Source organism: Lathamus discolor, chromosome 13 (assembly GCF_037157495.1).
Source record: "Lathamus discolor isolate bLatDis1 chromosome 13, bLatDis1.hap1, whole genome shotgun sequence".
In the NCBI taxonomy this organism is placed as follows: domain Eukaryota; kingdom Metazoa; phylum Chordata; class Aves; order Psittaciformes; family Psittacidae; genus Lathamus; species Lathamus discolor.
Window position 1 is genome coordinate 1812240 of NC_088896.1, and position 18949 is coordinate 1831188.

The following is an 18949-nucleotide window of genomic DNA, read 5'->3' on the forward strand; positions in this document are numbered from 1 at the left end:
AACTGAACTGACCCAGGGGCAAGGATGTCCAGGCACCCACATGTGCTTGCTGCCAGGGGTAGGTTTCAGATCACAGAGCAGCTCCCCCCCTTATCCATTACCCGTTCCACATCGATCCCTCCACAACCCATGCAATTACCAGGAAGTGTCTCCCAATGACATGCAACACACCCATGATTCCAGGCACTACAACACATGGATCACAGTAGAGCACAGAGGGGAAAACACTTTTGCTTCCTGAATTTTGCTTTCTGTTAGGAGACTTCACATGTACCCATCTCTTTAGGATGCTCTGGCTGAGGAACAAACAGTCTGTTGAAGCCTCTGATCTATAGGCTTCTCTGGGAAGCTTTGTCTGTAGAGCTCTCAAGTGATGCTGGTGGGCTCCTGCTCATTGAAACACAGCAATGGGCCTGGCCCACCTTTTGGAAGAGCCTTTCACAGCATTCCTGAGTTGGCCAAGGTGCACTTGGCCAGATGCAGGTCAGAGGGGGCTCAGTAAGTCAGAGCAAGTGGCCCCCAGATACCCTTTGTGGTTTGTACATGAGCCTCTTACCCATCTTCCTCCCATGATCCACTCCACCATCCTGAGTACTGCACGTGCTCCACAGCTACATTTCAGGCCAATGGACCATCTTGTTCTGCTGCTGCTTGTCCCAGCTGCAAATACATCGCTGGGTGACGCTGAAGACATGGTAGGTGGGATGGATGCACTGCCCTTGCCAACCCACCACTCTTCCCTGCCTAATGGTGTGCAAGGACTCCAGTGACGCAGAGCTAGAACCTCAGCTGGAAAGCATCATTTCTAACTTGGAAGTAGATCCTGCTCCCATGGTTGCAGTGGCCATACCACAGGCTGGTCAGATGCAGCTCACCTCATTTAAAAAGGCTAGAAGTTAAATCTCTCAATCTAGGCCACTCACTCCATTTCTCCACAGTGAGGGCAGGGAAACCAGAGCCAGATCAGACCCCTCTTTAACAACCAATGCAGAATGAGTTGAGAGGACCAAGTCCCTTATGGGATATCAGGGCAGCTAAAGGTGACTTGCCCAGACCTGCAGGTCTCTCCAGGCTGTAAACTCCCACCCTATGAACCTGGAAACAGGGTCCTGGCAGTTTCAATGGCACCACAGAGGCAGTGGGAACAGAGCTGGTTGGTGACTCCCCAGTTTCCCCAGTTGGTGCTAAACACCTGAGCCCATTCAAGGCCAACTCTGGCAAATGGGGACCTCTCAAGATGAGGTGTTTGTCAAGGAGTTCATTGACTCTGGGGATCCACCTGAGTTACAGTGCATCTGCCACCTCCCCTTTCCCTCCTCCACAGCCTTCTGCTGATACCTGGCAGTGAGTTCAGGGGTGGCCGTGAACCCCACCGGTGACAAACCCAGAGGAAAAGCCCTGTGCTGTGCCCCGAAGCACTGAGAGCACAGCACAGCTCCATTTCCCCAGGCCACCAAACCCAACTTCCCACATTTCCTAACTCGCAAGCACTCAGCTTCTGCAGTCCAAAGCAATGCTCTCCGTGTCCAACTCATTCAGGTAACCCAAAGCCCAGGCATCCCTCTCTGTGCTTTCTGCTTTAGAAACGCTGTAGTTTTATTGGTGGTTACATGAAGCACATTGGATATTAGCACTATTTCAAATGGTTTTAAAATTTACAGCAATATTAGTAAGAAACAGTTTACATCCACAGTACCTGTTGATCTCCCAGCTTCTGGTATCACACCTATAACAAAGAAACACTCATGTATAGAAAAGGATAAGATCTGAAGAATTTCACAGGTCCCTGGCCTATCTGAGGAGTCTGGAGAAGGCCACTCACTTTAAAACTACTTTGGATCCTGAAAGAGAAATGAACATTACATTCAGATTTGAGCTCACCGCTCTCTGGGTGTGGAAGATCCTGCTGCAGTGCTTCAGTGTAGGGATTACAGGGTAGTAATTGACAGCAGCCACGAATCTGCTCCATGTGTCCCCCTGCACCTCTGTCACCTCCTTGCAGGCTCTATTTCAGCTAAGTGCCCAAGTGCTCAGAGAGGTGAACCCTGCGTTCAACCTCAGGATCCTATTTAAGGATCTGCTCTGCTGGGGATCAGACCTGCAGCAGCAGCGCCACACCAGCAAGCACCCACTTGGAGGGATTCTCTTTAGTTTTAAGGTTAAAAGTCCACACATAGGTTGGTCCTCTCTGGCGTGTTTTGTACACAGGACATGGGTACATGTTACGGAGATCTTGTTTGTCAGCAGGAATGGCTCTGAGGAAAACGACGGGCATGGCCGGGGTTAGTTCCTTGAGCCTGGCATCGGTGATTATCCCAGTCTACAAAGGGAAGAAGACAAAGTCTTAGGTTTCTAAGCCATCCATCAGCTGTACCCCAATCCACATGATCCCCTGCAGTGCTTATACAAGCTGCTCTTACTGGGGAAGAGGAGACATCTTTCCTGAGATCAAGGTCAGGGATGAGTCTACTTGAGATAAGGAAGGTTTGAATCAAACACCTCCCCTGCTCCATCAGAAGCCTCCCCAAGGCTTCATGCCTGGTCTCATCAGATGCTCAAACCCACACATACCTCAGCAGGACTCTGGGGGGGAACAACGCTCCTGGCCATAGCCAACCACACTGTCCTCATGCAGCTCTTGCTCAAGGTGTTGCCAGCCCAGACCAATCTCACAGGAAGCGCTGCTTATGCCAGGTTGTGCTAAGACCAATTGTGGACACCACAAGGGGCCTCAACTGAGAGCAGTCTAAAAGGCACCAAGTAAGTGTCCCACCACACAAGCAGAATTTGAGCATCACCTGGGATACACTTGTCTGGGTGATGAATGCAAGCAGGGGTTTGTGTGGCCCCAAAAAACACCACAGGCTTGTCTCCACTCTCCCAGGTGCTCACACCAGCAATTGGGATTCAGAAGGATTGCTCCTTAGGGAATATCATCATTAAATAACACATCCATATTACCCCTTCAAAGCAGTGCTCTCACCCAGCAGGCTGTTCGACCCAGGAGAAGGACAGCGTGCTGTCAGGGCATGAATTCAAGGGCTTGTTTCTCTAACTCAGGTCTTTCTGCTTCTCTTTCCGACAATAAAATGCCCTACACATCAGCTGCCAGGAACGCTTTCAAAATTGCTTAACGCAAGCGAGAGAGACCAAATGAAAGCAAATACAGGTATGGAAATAAACCTTCTCAGTGCTCAATAAACTGCCTGTAACTGCAGCTTAGCTTCACATATCAGTATTATTCCAAATGTTCTTAGATCAGAGTTGTGGGATGAGGTTCAATATCTCCAGTTGTTTATTTAGTTCTGCAAATGAGTGAAGAAAAACAATCCCTCTTGCAACATACCTTGCTTTAATTGTACTAATGCCATCTGTTCTATTAAGCTATGATAAAGCCAACTCAGATTTCAGATTCTCTATTTGCAATGTGCTGAACAAACATGAAATAATTCCTCTAATACGCTGCAAAGACGCCATTTATCACACGCTCTTTTTAAACCCACACCTCGAATTCCTGAGGCTGGATTTTGATCTGAGCTCTTTTTCTTACTCCTGACAATTCCTCCAATCAAGTTTTCAAGATCTATTCCACCTATTCCTGGGTTAACAAGAGTTGAATCTTCCCGAGCTCTCTCTATGGAATATAGCACTTTGTTATGTCTGGGCTGATTTGCATTTGCATTTTTTATCGCTCTCATCATCAGAAATTAATCCTCCTCTGAAAGCCATTTTCCCTCACTGCTTGGCACAGCACACCTGGTGAACAGCCACCGTCTGTGCTCAGAGCTCAGGCCTCACATCCTCAATAAATCCTCACTGCTGCTTGTCCTGGCTCCTCAACAGGCAGTTTGAAGAGTGGACATGCTACACTGCCACATATCAAAGGGTCCAATGAACCAAAGCAGCTGTCACGAGCCAGGGATGCTAACAGATGGGCCCGAACGCACAGGCAGTAGGCCAGCATCCTCACTCAACTGCATTTGGAGGTGTTACAGCACAGGCACACTTGCACCATGGCTAATTTAGGGTCAGTAAGCTAAAAGACTTCAATATGGTTTGGTTTTCTGCCTGATAGAGCTGTCTCTGCAGGGAAGGAGGGCTGGTGATCTGACCAGCAGTGTAGCCAGCAGGGAACATCACTCCAAGGTGGTCCAGATATTGCTAGAGTTAACGGCTTCAGCTGGACATAGGGAATGAGAAAAAAAGCCACCCATGGAACGAGCAGTGAAGAAGACCTGATGATAATGAGAGAGCTGGGCTGGGGCAGCCTGGAGAAGAGAAGGCTCCTTAAGGGGAGACCTTAGAGCAGCTCCAGTGCCTAAAGGGGCTACAGGAAACCTGGAGAGGAGCTTGGGACAAGGGCCTGTAGGGACAGGCCAAGGGGAATGGCTTGAACCTGCCCGAGGGGAGACTGAGATGAGCTCTTAGGCAGAAGCTCTTCCCTGTGAGGGTGCTGAGGCGCTGGCACAGGGTGCCCAGAGAAGCTGTGGCTACCCCATCCCTGGCAGTGCTCAAGGCCAGGTTGGACACAGGGGCTTGGAGCAAGCTGCTCCCGTGGAAGGGGTCCCTGCCCGTGGCAGGGGTTGGAGCTGGATCAACTTTAAGGTCCCTCCAACCCAACCCAAATCCTTCTATGATATGATATATGACATGATATGTGCTGTCCAGTAAAGCCAAATGAGAGGAGAACTTTAAAAGTTGAGATACAGATGGGAAAGGGTTTACCAAGTTATTAATTTTTCAAAATAACTATAAAGAGACTGGCTGCTCACAGCACCATTTGCAAGTGTCCCCTCCAAGCCTATATTTTAAGTTCATCACTGGAGACTTCAGCTTGAACCACATCCTGCTCTGTCTCACAGCTCACAAATACATGGGCACTACTGACAGTTGACATCTCCGAGAAAAGGCTTCACATGGTGTCCCATAAAACCCCTGGGGAAAATGTCAATCTCTGATGGATGAAGTCTGATGTGCCTGGTGTCTCTGCAGAAGAACTGTGATGTCTGGAAGTGGAGAATCTGCACTGGGCTGTACCAGGGCGGGGCTACACACTCATCTTTTCATCTGCATCCGCTTCTGGGAGCATCTCAGATAAACACATGTGGTGTGCAACTGCTCCCAAAGATCCCAAAGATTTTGCCCAGGGAGGTTGTGAGTGCTCCACCCCTGGCAGTGTTCAAGGCCAGGCTGGATGAAGCCTTGGGTGGGATGGTTTAGTGTGAGGTGTCCCTGCCCATGGCAGGGGGGTTGGAACTGGATGATCCTGAGGTCCTTTCCAACCCTAACTATTCTATGATTCTATGATTCTATCCTGAGCTACTTGAACCATCAAATGAACATGACAGTTCCCTGACACACAGATCTGCCCTTCTAAGCCTCTCCACTGATTTCAGATCGTGCTTTAAATAGGATTAGCTTTAAAAAAACACACAGAACCTGTAGCTGGCTTGGCTTGGAGGAGACAGGATACCCTCAGTGTTAAGCCACTGCTTAGTGCTGCGCACTGACTGGCATTTCTTCCAAGGACAAGGTGGTGTGCTCTCTAAACTTGGCAAAGGTTCATGTTAACCATGCAGTGCAAATCCCACCTCTCCCCTTGTACTATCATGTGCCAATACCCCCTGGGAGAAACTTGATGAAATTTAACAAGGGCAAGTGTAGAGTCTTGCATCTGGGGAAGAACAACCCCATGTACCAGTACAGGTTGGGGGTTGACCTGCTGGAAAGTAGTGAACGGGAAAGGGACCTGGGGGTCCTGGTGGATAGGAGGATGACCATGAGCCAGCAATGTGCTCTTGTGGCCAAGAAGGCAAATGGCATCTTAGGGTGCATTAGAAAGGGAGTGGTTAGTAGGTCAAGAGAGGTTCTCCTCCCCCTCTACTCAGCCTTGGTGAGGCCGCATCTGGAATATTGTGTCCAGTTCTGGGCCCCTCAATTCAAGAAGGACAGGGAATTGCTTGAAGGAGTCCAGCGCAGAGCCACAAAGATGATTAAGGGAGTGGAACATCTCCCTTATGAGGAGAGGCTGAGGGAGCTGGGTCTCTTTAGCTTGGAGAAGAGGAGACTGAGGGGTGACCTCATCAATGTTTACAAATATGTAAAGGGTAGGTGTCAGGATGATGGAGCTAGGCTTTTTTCAGTGATATCCAGTGATAGGACAAGGGGCAATGGGTGTAAACTGGAGCATAGGAAGTTCCACGTTAACATCAGGAAGAACTTCTTTACTGTAAGAGTGACAGAGCACTGGAACAGGTTGCCCAGGGGGGTTGTGGAGTCTCCTACACTGGAGATATTCAAGGCCCGCCTGGACAAGTTCCTGTGTGATGTACTGTAGGTTACCCTGCTCTTGCGGGGGGGTTGGACCAGATGATCTTTTGAGGTCCCTTCCAACCCTTGGGATTCTGTGATTCTGTGATTCTGTGAGGAGCAGGGCACATACCTGGCATCACACTCTCCATTGCTGGGAGCAAGAAAGCCAGGAATCAGGTAATATGCCTCAGTGTCACCAGTCAAAATCTCTCTTATGGAGTCCCACTGACCTTAACAGCGCTACAGCAACGCATCATTTGGGCCCAGATTCCCTGCTTGGTTCATTTCATCTACCAGCTGCCTGCTGCTTTGTAATGAAGGCTTTATAAATTTAAGACTCTCCAGGGCTAACACAAATGTTTAAATAAATAGAAAAATGTGAGCAGCAGCACATGGAGGGGACTTGCTCCTTTTGTGGAGGCACAACCTAAATGTGAAATATCCTTTAAAAAGCAGAGGTGTTCCCCAGAGGGGCCCTTCCAAACAGGCCCTGCCTTTGCCATCGGAAAATGCATCTGGAAGGAGTATACAACTCAAAAGAACTGTGAACCTGGTTTACAAATGCTGAATCCACTAAGAGGCACTGCTGCTCGGTGGGTTCCAGGTCAAATGAATAGTTCCACCCGGTGGAAATGAGATCTCAGTGTCGGCAGCAGTATATGAAAATACTATTTTCTTCTCTAAAATACCCTGAAGTATGATACCCAGAGATTTGGAACGCTTCTATAGAGGGCACTGCTCAGTATCTTTCCATCACAAGGGAAAATGCAACCAGAAAATAAAGTCTGGATGATCTCTAAAGACAAACCTCATTGCTGACTGCAGTCACCCATATGAGTTACTGTATGGGAGGCAGGCGGGAGGAGCCATATGCTTCCCAAGAGATTGGCTTTGCACATCAAAACTGCTCACTCTTCACTTCCACTTGGGGACGGGTAAAACGAGGCAGAACTCAGCCATTTGACCATTATATTTTCTAGTAATGGTGGTAATGATGGTAAAGGAAAACATAAGCAATCCAATCACTAGGATCTGGTTTTGATGAAGCATTCTACACGCAAGACCAGGAATTTTTCTAAGCTTTCCCTGTACTGCTGTGTGCAGCTGATTTGCGTCAGCTTAAAAGTCAGGGTTTGAGGGTACCTGAAATCCAGTGCTCCCTGTAGCAAGGTGTTGTGATCTCCAAGAGCTGGAAGGGGGTACGTATGGCAGCCACACCAAAGGCTGACACAGGGGAATAGGCAGGGAACTGTAGGACCAGGGCTTGGGAAATGGACTGGGCTGGTCTCTGTTCTGCTACTGTGACTTTTGCTGTTAGCAGAGCCAAAACCACGGAGACAGAAGATCTGAGCTGATACCTACGTGAGATCTTTACTGCAATATTCTGACAGAGCCTTTACCACTACTCCTGACTGCCCATGGCTTTCCAGACCCAATGTACGTGTAAACCCATTTCCAGAGAGAAAATGCCCTGGAGCTTTGACTTTCACAAGGATTCCCGATAAACTGCACTGGATGCCATCAGTCAGTGGGTTCAAAGCTTTGCCTGATTTCCTATCCTTCATGGAAAACTATTGCAGTGAGGGAGCTGAAAAATAAGTGGGCAATATTAGATCTAAATTGCAAGGTCAAGCTGGGATATGGTATAGAACAGGTATGGTCTCTGTCCTCAGCATCCTACCACTAAGCCCCACAACAGGTAAAGTAGGAGCTTCAAGGCTAAGACTCTAGGAGGGCCCTCTGAAATAAGACCCTTTGGGCAGATAAGTAAGCTCTGGGTGACCCACTTTGATCAGCCTTCATTCTCTTCCAGACCACTGGCAGCAGAAGCATCTCACTGGCTGCCCAGAGCAAGTGCTGCATGAATCATTGCCATTTAATATAACCGGGAGTCCTGGTACCACAGGCCAGGCCACTCGGAGGACCAAGCCCAGTGGGGATTTGCGAGGCTAAATGCTCTGGCTCTGCAGACTGCAATCCTAACAGCTGACAACTGTCACAGGGAATGACAGGGACAGTTGTGCTCCCCTGGGATGCTGCGACAGGAGTGCTGACAGCTATAGAGGAAGGAAACAGCAAGTGTAGAAGCTTCTCTACAGCTGCCTGGTTGGAGGGTATGGATCTCACCTTGGCTGCCTTGAGGCTGGCTATGCTACAACTGAAGGCTGGGTCACATCTAGAAGGTGAAAGAAGAAGCCACACATACTGTTCTGCTTGCCCAGGATGAGCCTACCCCCTACACTGAGTCCTCAGCCTGAGTCTGCATTGACCATACCAGTTAAACCTCATGCAATTTTTACTTGGCACCCTAAGGGGATGCCTAAAGGATGTGATTAATTTTTGGTCATAAACCCCATCTACACGGATCACAGAATCACACAGTGGTTTGGGTTGGAAAGGACCTTAAGATCATCCAGTTCCAACCCCCTGCCACGGGCAGGGACATCTAACACTAAACCATCTCACCCAAGGCTCTGTCCAACCTGGCCTTGAACACTGCCAGGGATGGAGCACTCACAACCTCCCTGGGCAACCCATTCCAGTGTCTCACCACCCTAACAGTAAAGAATTTCCTCCTTAGATCCAATCTAAACTTCCCCTGTGTAAGTTTTAACCCATTACCCCTTGTCCTGTCACTACAGTCCCTAATGAACAGATGACATCCTGCAGCACCTGGCAGTAGAAGGACAGTGGCCTGCATTTGGCACATCCCACCCACTCAGGTCCGGGGATATGAAGATGTAGAAAATCTGAGTCCTTTCCTTTGTCTCCACTGCTGCTGGACGGATGACAGAGCAGTGACACTGCAGGTCTGCCACGTCACTTTTGGAGGTAGCAGTGAAACCACAACCATGAGAAGGGGCAGGGACAATGCAGGCCTGAGAGGACCCCATGTTTTCTGTTTGCAATAACACCACGAGCAATGACCAACGTTTACTTGGGTTTGCTAATGTGGCTTCAGAATGCCGTGGGAATAATGGGACTCGAAGAGCCTCAGGCTTGCAAGCTCCCTAAAACCACCTCAGGCAAGCAAGGGGACGGAAATCCTCTGAACCGTAAAGCTATAGGTTGAGATTCAGCTTATAAAAACTAGATTATCAGTCCAAGCTGGCCACCTTTAACTCCCTTCATGGCCATGGAACAGGCAACTTCAAGGGGTGATTCATCTGCACACCCTGGACACCCACTCTAGGCTGCAGAGGACAGGCCCAGATTTCCTATCACCCCCATTCCTAAAGAAGCAGCTCAAATGACTATTTCAGATGAGTGCCTGTCTGGGCTGAGCAGTTCCCCAGAGTACAGTACCAAGCATTAAGGGCATAACTCCCATGACTTTCTGCTCAACACAAGAGCCTTGGTGAGCTCACCTGTGCATCCCAGCGCGCACCCTCCATGAACAAGCCGTGGACGTACGCCCCTTCGCGAGGAGGGCTGGCAAAATCATCCCTGTTCTTCTTTGTCACATCACACTGCAAGGTCATCTTGTCCAAAGGCCACCCGTTTTTCCGGGCTGTGCACTGCATGATGGCTGTCAGGATAGACTGGGGATTGAAGAACCCAGCAAGCCACACTGTGGAGGGTAAGGAAAAGTCTCCTGTCCAGGCCTCCAGCTCCTTGATGCGAGTGAGGAGGTCAGCAAACCACGTGCCCAGGCTGGCCGTGGAAGGGTAAGCTTTCTTTGTCCAGGACTCAGGCACCATGTCCAAGAAAAGGGCATTCTGCAGGTTCTCCATGTCACTTGTCATGGTCAGCTCTCCCTAAGTGAGAAAGGGTATAATTAGCACTGATAACTGCTTACCTTGAACAAAGCCTGCTTGAAAGCAGAAGCTGAGCTAGGAAGTGTGGAAGTACATGGCAGCCTACCCAGTCATGAGTTTCAGATTTCCACACACATCTTTTACTGCATAGTCTTGTATCCTCATCTTCCCTACCATAAAAATGCTACTTGGAGGAAAAGTTGCGTAAAACAGTGACAGGATGGGTATCCCCTAGTTGTCCCAATGTCGTTTCTGTTTCCTCTCATTGACTGAAGACCCTTATAGGGCAGATTCTCAGCAGTGTAGAGCAATGTGCCCCTGCAGCACAAAAGGCTACCAGTGTCCTGAGCTTCATTAGGAGGAGCATTGCCATCAGGCTAATGGCAGCACTCTGCTCAGCACTGGGGAGGGACATTTGCCATGCTGGGCCCCGTGCTGGGATTGTTTGGCCTCAAGAAGAAATGGCTCAGGGAAGATTCTTTTCAATACCTACAGATATCTGATGGTAGGAAGTTAAGAAGATGGAGCCACTTCTCAGTGGTGTCCAGTGACAGGACAAGAGGCAGATGGGAACCCCCCGAAACACAGGACACTCCATTGAAATACAAGTACCAACTATTTTACTTTGAAGGCATGATCCTAGGAACCTGCTTTACCTGCCCCTGCTTTGAGCACAGGATTGGACTAGACAATCTTAATGACATGGTTTAGTGGTGGCCTTGGCAGTCCTGGGGTAACGGCTGGACTTGATGATCTTAAGGGTCTCTTCCAACAGAGCTAACTCTACAATTCTATCCCCAGAACAACTAATCTGTGATTCTGTGACACTCAAGCCAAGCAGTCTGCAAAGACAAAGACTTTAAAGGCAGGCTCAGCATTACCACTGTAATGCCCTTCACAATTGAAATCTCTGCATGCCCCATGCTGAGCTGGAGGCGTATAACACATCAGAGCAGTTTGGAGACTGATGGCTACTGTTGATCCCTGGTTTCCATTGTAAATACTTTTGTCCCCTTCTCATTTTGCCAACATTTATCTGACTTACAATTTCTCTTTGCCTCAGGCAGAGTGGTTTTGGAAAGATTAACTGAAATCAGTTGAGCCATTGCTGAGAAGGAGGGTGAGGGAATTGGGTCAGTCTGTTCACATTAAAAAATTCCAACTGTTCTTCCACAGGACACACAGTGCCTCCAGCCACGAGGTCAGCAGAGGTGCCCTCTACTGGGACCACAAAAATCTAAGAAGCTTTAGCAGAAGTTGAAATCCACTTGAAGCACCCCCAACGCATGTTTGGCAATGGTTGTCAGAGTCCTGCAGTTACAAATCTCTGCGCCTCACTCCTATACTCACCGTGCCCTGCAGAGCTCTGATCTGCAGATCAGACTGAGAGGCTCCAGCAGCACAGGATCACAGCTAGACACTCAACCAGACCATGGGAGAGCGGTAATGAGTGTCTTTGTTGATGGCCCATGCTGCATCTGGCACTAACAAGTGTAAGGGGTTCAGCACTGCGTGATTAAGACTTAGGCAAACAAGCTCGCTGCTGCTCTTGGGTTAGGAAGTACTTTCTCAAAGGAATTACACTACAAAGAGACCAGAGACTCCCAAGCTTGGAATGCCAACTTGTCATCAGAACAGAAATCCTCTGAGCTCACCACACTGCTGCAAATGCAACACACGGAGCTGCTGGGTGATGCTTAAACAAAGGGCTTGAATGCACATCTGCCCCATAGACTGTGTCTTATCAAAGCGAAGAAGGTGCCAGCACTGGAAGTGTCCATAGCACCACTTCTGGCTGGTACAAGGCATTATCAAACAGCTCCAAAGATGACTTGCTAAAAGTAATAAGCTTTTAAAGGCAGCAAGTGTCTGAACCTGCTGGGTTCCCCCATAGAGAACACATTTCTGGTGGATAGAGAAAATCATGTCTACAAAGGTTTTCAGATGGTCTTTGTTTTAACACTCTTGAAGCCAAAAGCAACAGATCAGGTTAATTCAAAAAGGGGAAACAGGACTATTTGTAATAAGTCCTAAAACATAAGAAGCAACCTGCAAACACCTTTCAAAATACACATCACCTCCTTTCACTTCATGTGAGCAGGGATCAGGTAAGTCTGCAACCTCATTATTTCTATTTAATGATTTTACATTTGTAGGAAAACTCAAAATGATGGGTCTTTAAAGTCCTGGGTAACTCCAAGGAGCAAACACGAATGAAAGGTGTCTCATGCTGGTATTTGCTATGAACTGACAAAGAAACACAGTGGCAATGCATGCCCCATGCATTTCCTCTTAGGCACCTGAGCTGTTTCACTTTATAGCACACTATAAGATAATTTACTGACCCACAACTAAAGCTCACACAACAGAAAAGCATGGGGGGTCTATTCAGAGGGGCTGGGTCATGAGCTCCACAAGGATGTCAAAATGATTTGAGCTCCTCAGGGGGCAGTTGCTTTGTTATTTAATGACATCTGTTGGAACACAAACCGTGAAGCATCACTGTGGTTCCTTCCTTGTTCACGTCACATGGGTCACCATCTCCCAATGGAGGAGAACTTAGGCACTGAGAAGACCTATTCAACAGGCTGCTCTCTGGCTAAAGACAAGCAGGAGAAAACAAAGTCTGAGGGGCAAAATACTGCACAGGTCACAGCAGAACACTGAGAACCACAGGGCCTTCTAATAGTGACAGTCAGGAGTGTTTTGCACTCCTGGAAAGGTTTTAAAGGGGTAAATGTGTGTGAGTGGTCAAACTGACTTAAAGACAAATCCTCCTGATCATATCTCATGTCTGGTTTCACCGGCAGGAAACAAACGACTTAGCAAATGGAACTCTGAGAAAGGCTCAAAGAAAGCAATTTCTAAAGCCTGCATGCTCAAGCAGACTTGTTGGAAGCTCCTGTGAGGTTTCAAAGCATCTCTGGCAGCTATCTCATGTAGTTGTCCAAGTACAATTATGCATAAATTTGCATTGCGTATGCTGAATACTGAAGTGCATCAGGAATGAATCAAGTTAAGGGTTTTTTTGCCCAAATGCTAGGAATAATTTTCATTAAAGGAAATCCTAATCAGCCTGCAGACCTCCCTTCAAGATGAGCAGACTATTGTTACCCATTGTTTTCTCCGTTAAGGTTATTTTCCCTTAATACAGTAAAATACCCAGCCAGCCTTACAAAATGTGGTCTTATTCCATTCTTCTATAATATTTATTATCCCCATTTTGGAGGCCTATCCTTCCCTGAAGTTGCAAAACAAGAAATCTGCTTGCAAAAATTACACTGGGTACAACATTAACATGCAAGTGTTTGAGCTCATCCTCCGGGCTCACCCAAGTCAGCCAGAACAAAGGGCTTTGAAACGCAACATGCCAGTTATATTTTTTGATGGCTACCAGTCTATTGCAATTTCCCTTCCTCTTAATGGGATGTCTCCTATTTTTGGAGCAAACAATCACTTTCCGCTACAGAGACACAATGAATTATTCAAACATTCAAATGAGGCGTGACATTTCCAAATCGCTGCCTTTTAGCAGATAGGCAGTTAAAAACAATCAGACTTGCTTCCTCTGTGCTTTATTTATTCTCTTCTGAGATCTGTGGTTCCTCTTATGTAAACTCTCCTCCTCTGAGTGCTGTCAGTGAAGATCCCCAGTCCCATAGATTAACGTGCATTAGCAGCTCCCATAGGAGCTACTCTCAGGAGAAACAAAGAGTGATTTCTCTCCCAAACTGAGTATGAAGACTGAGCTGTCAAGTCAGGACAGCATCCCTGTCTACAGAAAGAGCCAAGAGCAGGGCCAAGCATCCCCTGGCCCTGCTGTAGTCCTCAAGGTACGGGAGAATCCCACTGGGGGATACTGTGGGGGGCAGGTCATGCATCATGTCTAATTCAGCTCTGCTTGGAGGCAGAGAAGAACTGCGCACTGGTGGTATCTCAGACCCTTCATCCTAACACAGATTCTGCTCCTCATCTGCTCTTCAGCAGTCCTTAAGTCTTGGCCCTATGGAGTCCCTGGATCACACCGCAGGTCTGAGCTGCTGGGACCAAGCTATATAGTCATCAGAGGTGCCTTTTTTGCAGGTACCATCTCACTCTCCTGCCAGGATCTGGGGAGAAATTTGCTCTCTCTTATTGTTTGATTTCTGTGGTTTATTTTGTCTGAGGTTTATTTAAGCCCAGGCATCCACTCAGTCTCCCTACCAATATTAAATAGCTTGTTCTTCTCCTCCTCATTAAATCTAATTGCTATACATTGTCCAAGTTACAGTCATATCTTGTTTGGTGCTCCTTGATGAAACATTAAATCACTTCTGTTTACCGGTCTCAGGCAACTGAATTTTCAATTCCACTATGCTAGAAAATAAAGGAAATCTGTTTAGAATAATTGACTACATAAGTATCAGCCCATTTTAAAATGAATTGTACACACTGGGCCACCACAAAGTGTTTATGATGTCTCTCTCTTTAATCAAGACAATAAGCATCAGCAGCAGATGCAATGCAAAAATGTCTGAGCTCACATGGACCAGGCTGCTGGGATCACAGCATAGAGCACAACGTGAAGCAGCCAAGTCCTACCCCTGCAGAGCTGCAGCTACCTAAAACCCCAGAGCCAAGCCGCCCACCTCTGTGTGCACACTGCAGACATGTCCTTTGAAGGTCTCTCTTCAAAGCTATCTCATGAGAGAGCTGGGATTGTCATCCAGGTCCTCTTTGCTCACCTGCCAGCTCTTTCTCCTAATGGGGTCATACAGAGTCACTGCAGTTCCTTCAAGTGCAATGATTCTCATGCTATGCAAAGTACTTTTGGTGAAATATATGTGGTGTATTTCACCATTTTGATGAAATGGGACAAGAACCTGTCATTCAGGAAATGACGGAGCAGAGAATGCCCAGTGACTGATGTCCTTAATTGCTGCCTCACACTAGGGAGCAATTTAATGTCAATCATGCGGGAAAGGCATCGGGGTAGCACTGAAGCCAGCAGCTTCATGCTGCAAGCTCCAGGTAGCATTAGTCTCCTCAACTTAGCCCTTTCTGAGGGATGCACTTGGCTACTGTAAAGTCCTTTGGGATGACAAGGTGAAGGGGAACTGTTGCTCCAGGTCACCAGGGCTGGCTAGGCAGGTACTCAGTTGCAGTGCAGCCTGCTCTTTGCTGGTTTATCCCCTAATGGGCAGTCTTTTAGCCTTTTCTATTCTGTCCAGCCAACTGCCCGGGAGGGAATCCAGCAGATGACCTCCCCTGCCAGCAGAGGAAGCCTTAAAGCACAGCCTTCTTGCACATCTTGTTGAACCCAGAAATTTACCCGGTGTGTTTCCTGCCAGCCCCAGAGCTCCTCACTGCTCTCCATAAGCCAAAGCCACCATCCCAAAGCACAGAGACATCATTTTCCTGGAGCGGAGTCTGGTTTTTTACCAGGATGGAGAAGGAACTATGAGGTGGAGGAATCAAGGACAGTGTCTCCACAGGGAGGGTCTGCTCCTGACCCCCCTCCATTAGCAAATAACTCATACCCAACCAGTGCAGTTGTATCTCTTCCAAAACTCTTTTGGTTTTAGGCTTTCTCTCTTACCGCCCTGGACATTCTGCCTCCTTACACACGATCACTCTTTCATTTCAGCTCAGTTTGTGCCTTTAATAACATTTTGTTATGAGTTCCCCCCTGCCCAGTACCTGGGCATTGTGTGAAAAGCTGTGATTTTTTTGGCTTACTTTTAAATAGGCCACATCTCAAATCCTGAGCAACCTGTTGTCGCTGTGCTACAATATGGGGTGGACAGAAGTGCCTGGTCTCTGTTCCCAAAAAGCAGCCGTTGCTATGTGTACCTTTAACCTCTCCCAGTGCCTGTTGACAATGTGTCATTTGAAATCCATCTGTGAGCCCTTTCCCACGGAGTCAAGTTGGTTTTGCAGCCAGTGCTGAATAGCGTGTGTGACCCCTGTTATTCTGTGAGCACCTTTTCCAACCAATCACCAAGGTTTTACAACACTGCAGTCTCAAGCATCCCAAGCTCTCACCTTCAGCCCCAGATCCAGCTCCTTAAGAGAGCGCTTTATTTCACTGGTGAGGATGTTCATGCGCTCGCATTCCTGGAAGGCAACCACAGCGTACGGTGTCCTCTCCTCCACCTTTGCCATCAGTTCTGCAATGTTAAACTCATCCATCAATTTCTCTAACATCTCTTCCAGAAGGGCTTTCACCTGTGTGCCGAAGGGAAAACAGAGCCGGATGTTGGTGAATGATCCACTGAGCTTCCCCAGCTGACAGCTGCCTGAATGTGGTATGAAAACTCCATCTGCCACTTAGTGCCTCTGAAACCATCAGTGTCAGCGGCGCTGGGCATGGCACCTTTCAAAGAGCCTGCCCCATCCTATTAGAATTCAAATGCTCACAAAAGTTAATGTCAGATGAGAAGCTTTCAAAACGCTGGTTTAAAAATGTCACTGTGACACGCTGCAGTCTCCTGTCCTCTTGGGTCTCGAGCCCACAGATGGAAACAAAAGCAGGGAGGGGACATTTAGGTTGGATCTAAGGCAGAAGCTCTTCCCTGTGAGGGTGCTGAGGCGCTGGCACAGGGTGCCCAGAGAAGCTGTGGCTGCCCCATCCCTGGCAGTGCTCAAGGCCAGGTTGGACACAGGGGCTTGGAGCAAGCTGCTCCAGTGGAAGGGGTCCCTGCCCGTGGCAGGGGTTGGAGCTGGAGGAGCTTTAAGGTCCCTTCAATCCAAACTATTCTATGATTATCCTAAGGTCAGTTTCAATGCAAGGAGAAGGATGGGGCTATAGCCTCAGCTGAGCCTCAGGACAACTGAGCTTATGAGCTAGTTTTCTGAGGTATAATAATAGAGAGAGGTGATTATAGAAAACTTAATTTTAAGCTGAATTTTGCAATCTGAACTAATGGAGCCATGAAAGAAAAGCATAATGTAACAGAATTGTTTTCTGGTCACCACCAGAGCTTGCTTTGGGAACAGTGCTTTATACCTCTAAATACTGAATAGGGAATGCTCCAATGCAATAGGATGTATTGCCACAGAAAATCAATAAAGCAGACAAAATCCTTTCTGGCTGAGAGCAAAGCCTGAAGCCCTGATCTTCCAGGGATCTGCTGTATCTCTCAGGTTTACATGGACCATTACGCAGCTTGGTGTGGAAGTCTCTCACATAATGCTCTGCTTTACTTCCATGCCGGAACCTAAGCCAGACTTTTGCTCCTTGGGGATTTTTCAGGAATGCTTAATGCAGTTACAACTCTATGATGTGATGGGCAAAACCCAGTGTGAGGGTGGCAGTGGCAGAGAAAGCCCAGGGTAAGTTTCACCATGCCCACCAACATTCATGTTAAGGGCTCTGTACTCCAACTTCCTGGCATTGCTGCTCTTCCACTTGTGTCAGATGTTACAAAGAGGTGATGATGAGCAGCCTGTTATTGACCACTGAGGCGGCTAAAAGTAAAGCTCAGCTGGACAAGCTCTTCAGCTGCACCTCAGGTGCAGTATAGAAGTATCCTCTCATTCTGAATTCCTCTGCAAATCCCCGCTTTTACACAACAAATACAGCTTGTTCTTGGTAAAGTGACCTCAGAACCCTGTGGGACTAACTGGGCTTGAAGAGCCTCAGGAAAATAAGGGGCTTGCAAGCTCCCTAAAACCACCTCAGGCAAAGTAGGGGATGGAAAGCCTCAATTGGAGGATGCCTGTGATACCACTGCTGCATCACTTACTGATAATCTTGCTTCTCTGGCCAAGGAGTTTAATTGTACTTCAATATCAAAAGGACTGGGAGGGGACAAGAGGTAGTCACATTTGATATCTCTGAGCATCTCCTTTGACTTTGCTACCTCTGGATTATTCCCCTCAACTCAAATTCCGGTATGATCTGAACACGCTGAGCACTTTTAAGAGCAAAGGCAGTTCCCCAGCTCCACAGGAAGCCAAAGGAAGCACGTGTGAAACCACAGGCATCAGATAAGCTTTCTAACAGCTATTCATTACTTTGCAAAGCTTGAAACAGAGAGCTGGGACCTTAAGACAGCAGAAAGAAAAACCTGAGCAAGTGTTGGCTGATTTCATTAAAATCTTGGGCCAGATTTTAATGAGCTGTGAGCTTTGAGAGGAAGGGCTGGGATCAGCCTGGTACCTGGGCACAGCAAAGGAGTCTCAGCTGGAGATAAGGTATTACAAGTCCCCTGGGAGCTTGATGGGACCTGGTGGCAGCAGCAATAGGTGGGTTGAGCTCTAGTGGCACATCACACATGGCACACAGAGCACTCAGGAAGCCCATTGGTATGCCAGCCACAGCGTGGTGCACAGGGACTGGGGGCTCAGAGGCAGTGGAGGCCACAGAAGGTTTATTTGCGACATCTTCACAAGATGATAATGAAGGCACCGCAGTTCAGGGGGTAATTAAAAGCCACTGTCCCATTACTGACAACACTCCAATTACATCCCACCATGGTGATGTTCTGCATACTTAGAGTCAGGTGGTTTTAGACACCTGGTTTGTATCCAGCAAAGGCAGAACACATTATAATAAGCAGTTGTGAGACAAACCTGAGCTAGACAGCACTACTTATGGATGAGGCAGATATCAGAATGGAACAGCTCTACCGCTCTCACCGTTTCTTCCCTGGTCACCACTTCTCCATCACCCATGCTGGTGTCCCGGGGCTGCATCTCCAGCACGGTGCGGAACAGCTTCTCTGAGGTCTGGGTAAGGAAGCCAATCTCAGCATTGGGATGGAGGCCATACAGATAAGGAGACTCTGGAGGCAAGGTATCGTCTATGTACTGCACAGAGAAATCCAGGTTCAGGTTAGATGCAGAGATCAAGGGCACTCTCCTTACAGAGGTCACAGCACTGGAATTATCACCTG

At 47.9% G+C, this 18949-nt stretch overlaps 1 protein-coding gene across 5 annotated transcripts in view; it reads right to left on the minus strand.

Moving 5' to 3' along the window:
- Positions 1–1571: 1571 nt before the first annotated feature.
- Positions 1572–18949, minus strand: part of DNAH9 (dynein axonemal heavy chain 9) — a 145493-nt gene continuing 128115 nt past the window's right edge. For all 5 annotated transcript variants that reach the window (XM_065693329.1, XM_065693328.1, XM_065693330.1 and 2 more), the window contains 4 exons: positions 18693–18863; positions 16095–16277; positions 9681–10070; positions 1572–2320 (listed from right to left, as the gene is read on the minus strand). In XM_065693329.1, the coding sequence (XP_065549401.1) occupies positions 2093–2320; positions 9681–10070; positions 16095–16277; positions 18693–18863 (972 nt within the window). In that variant the 3' untranslated portion in view covers positions 1572–2092. The remainder of the gene's footprint in view (positions 2321–9680; positions 10071–16094; positions 16278–18692; positions 18864–18949) is intronic.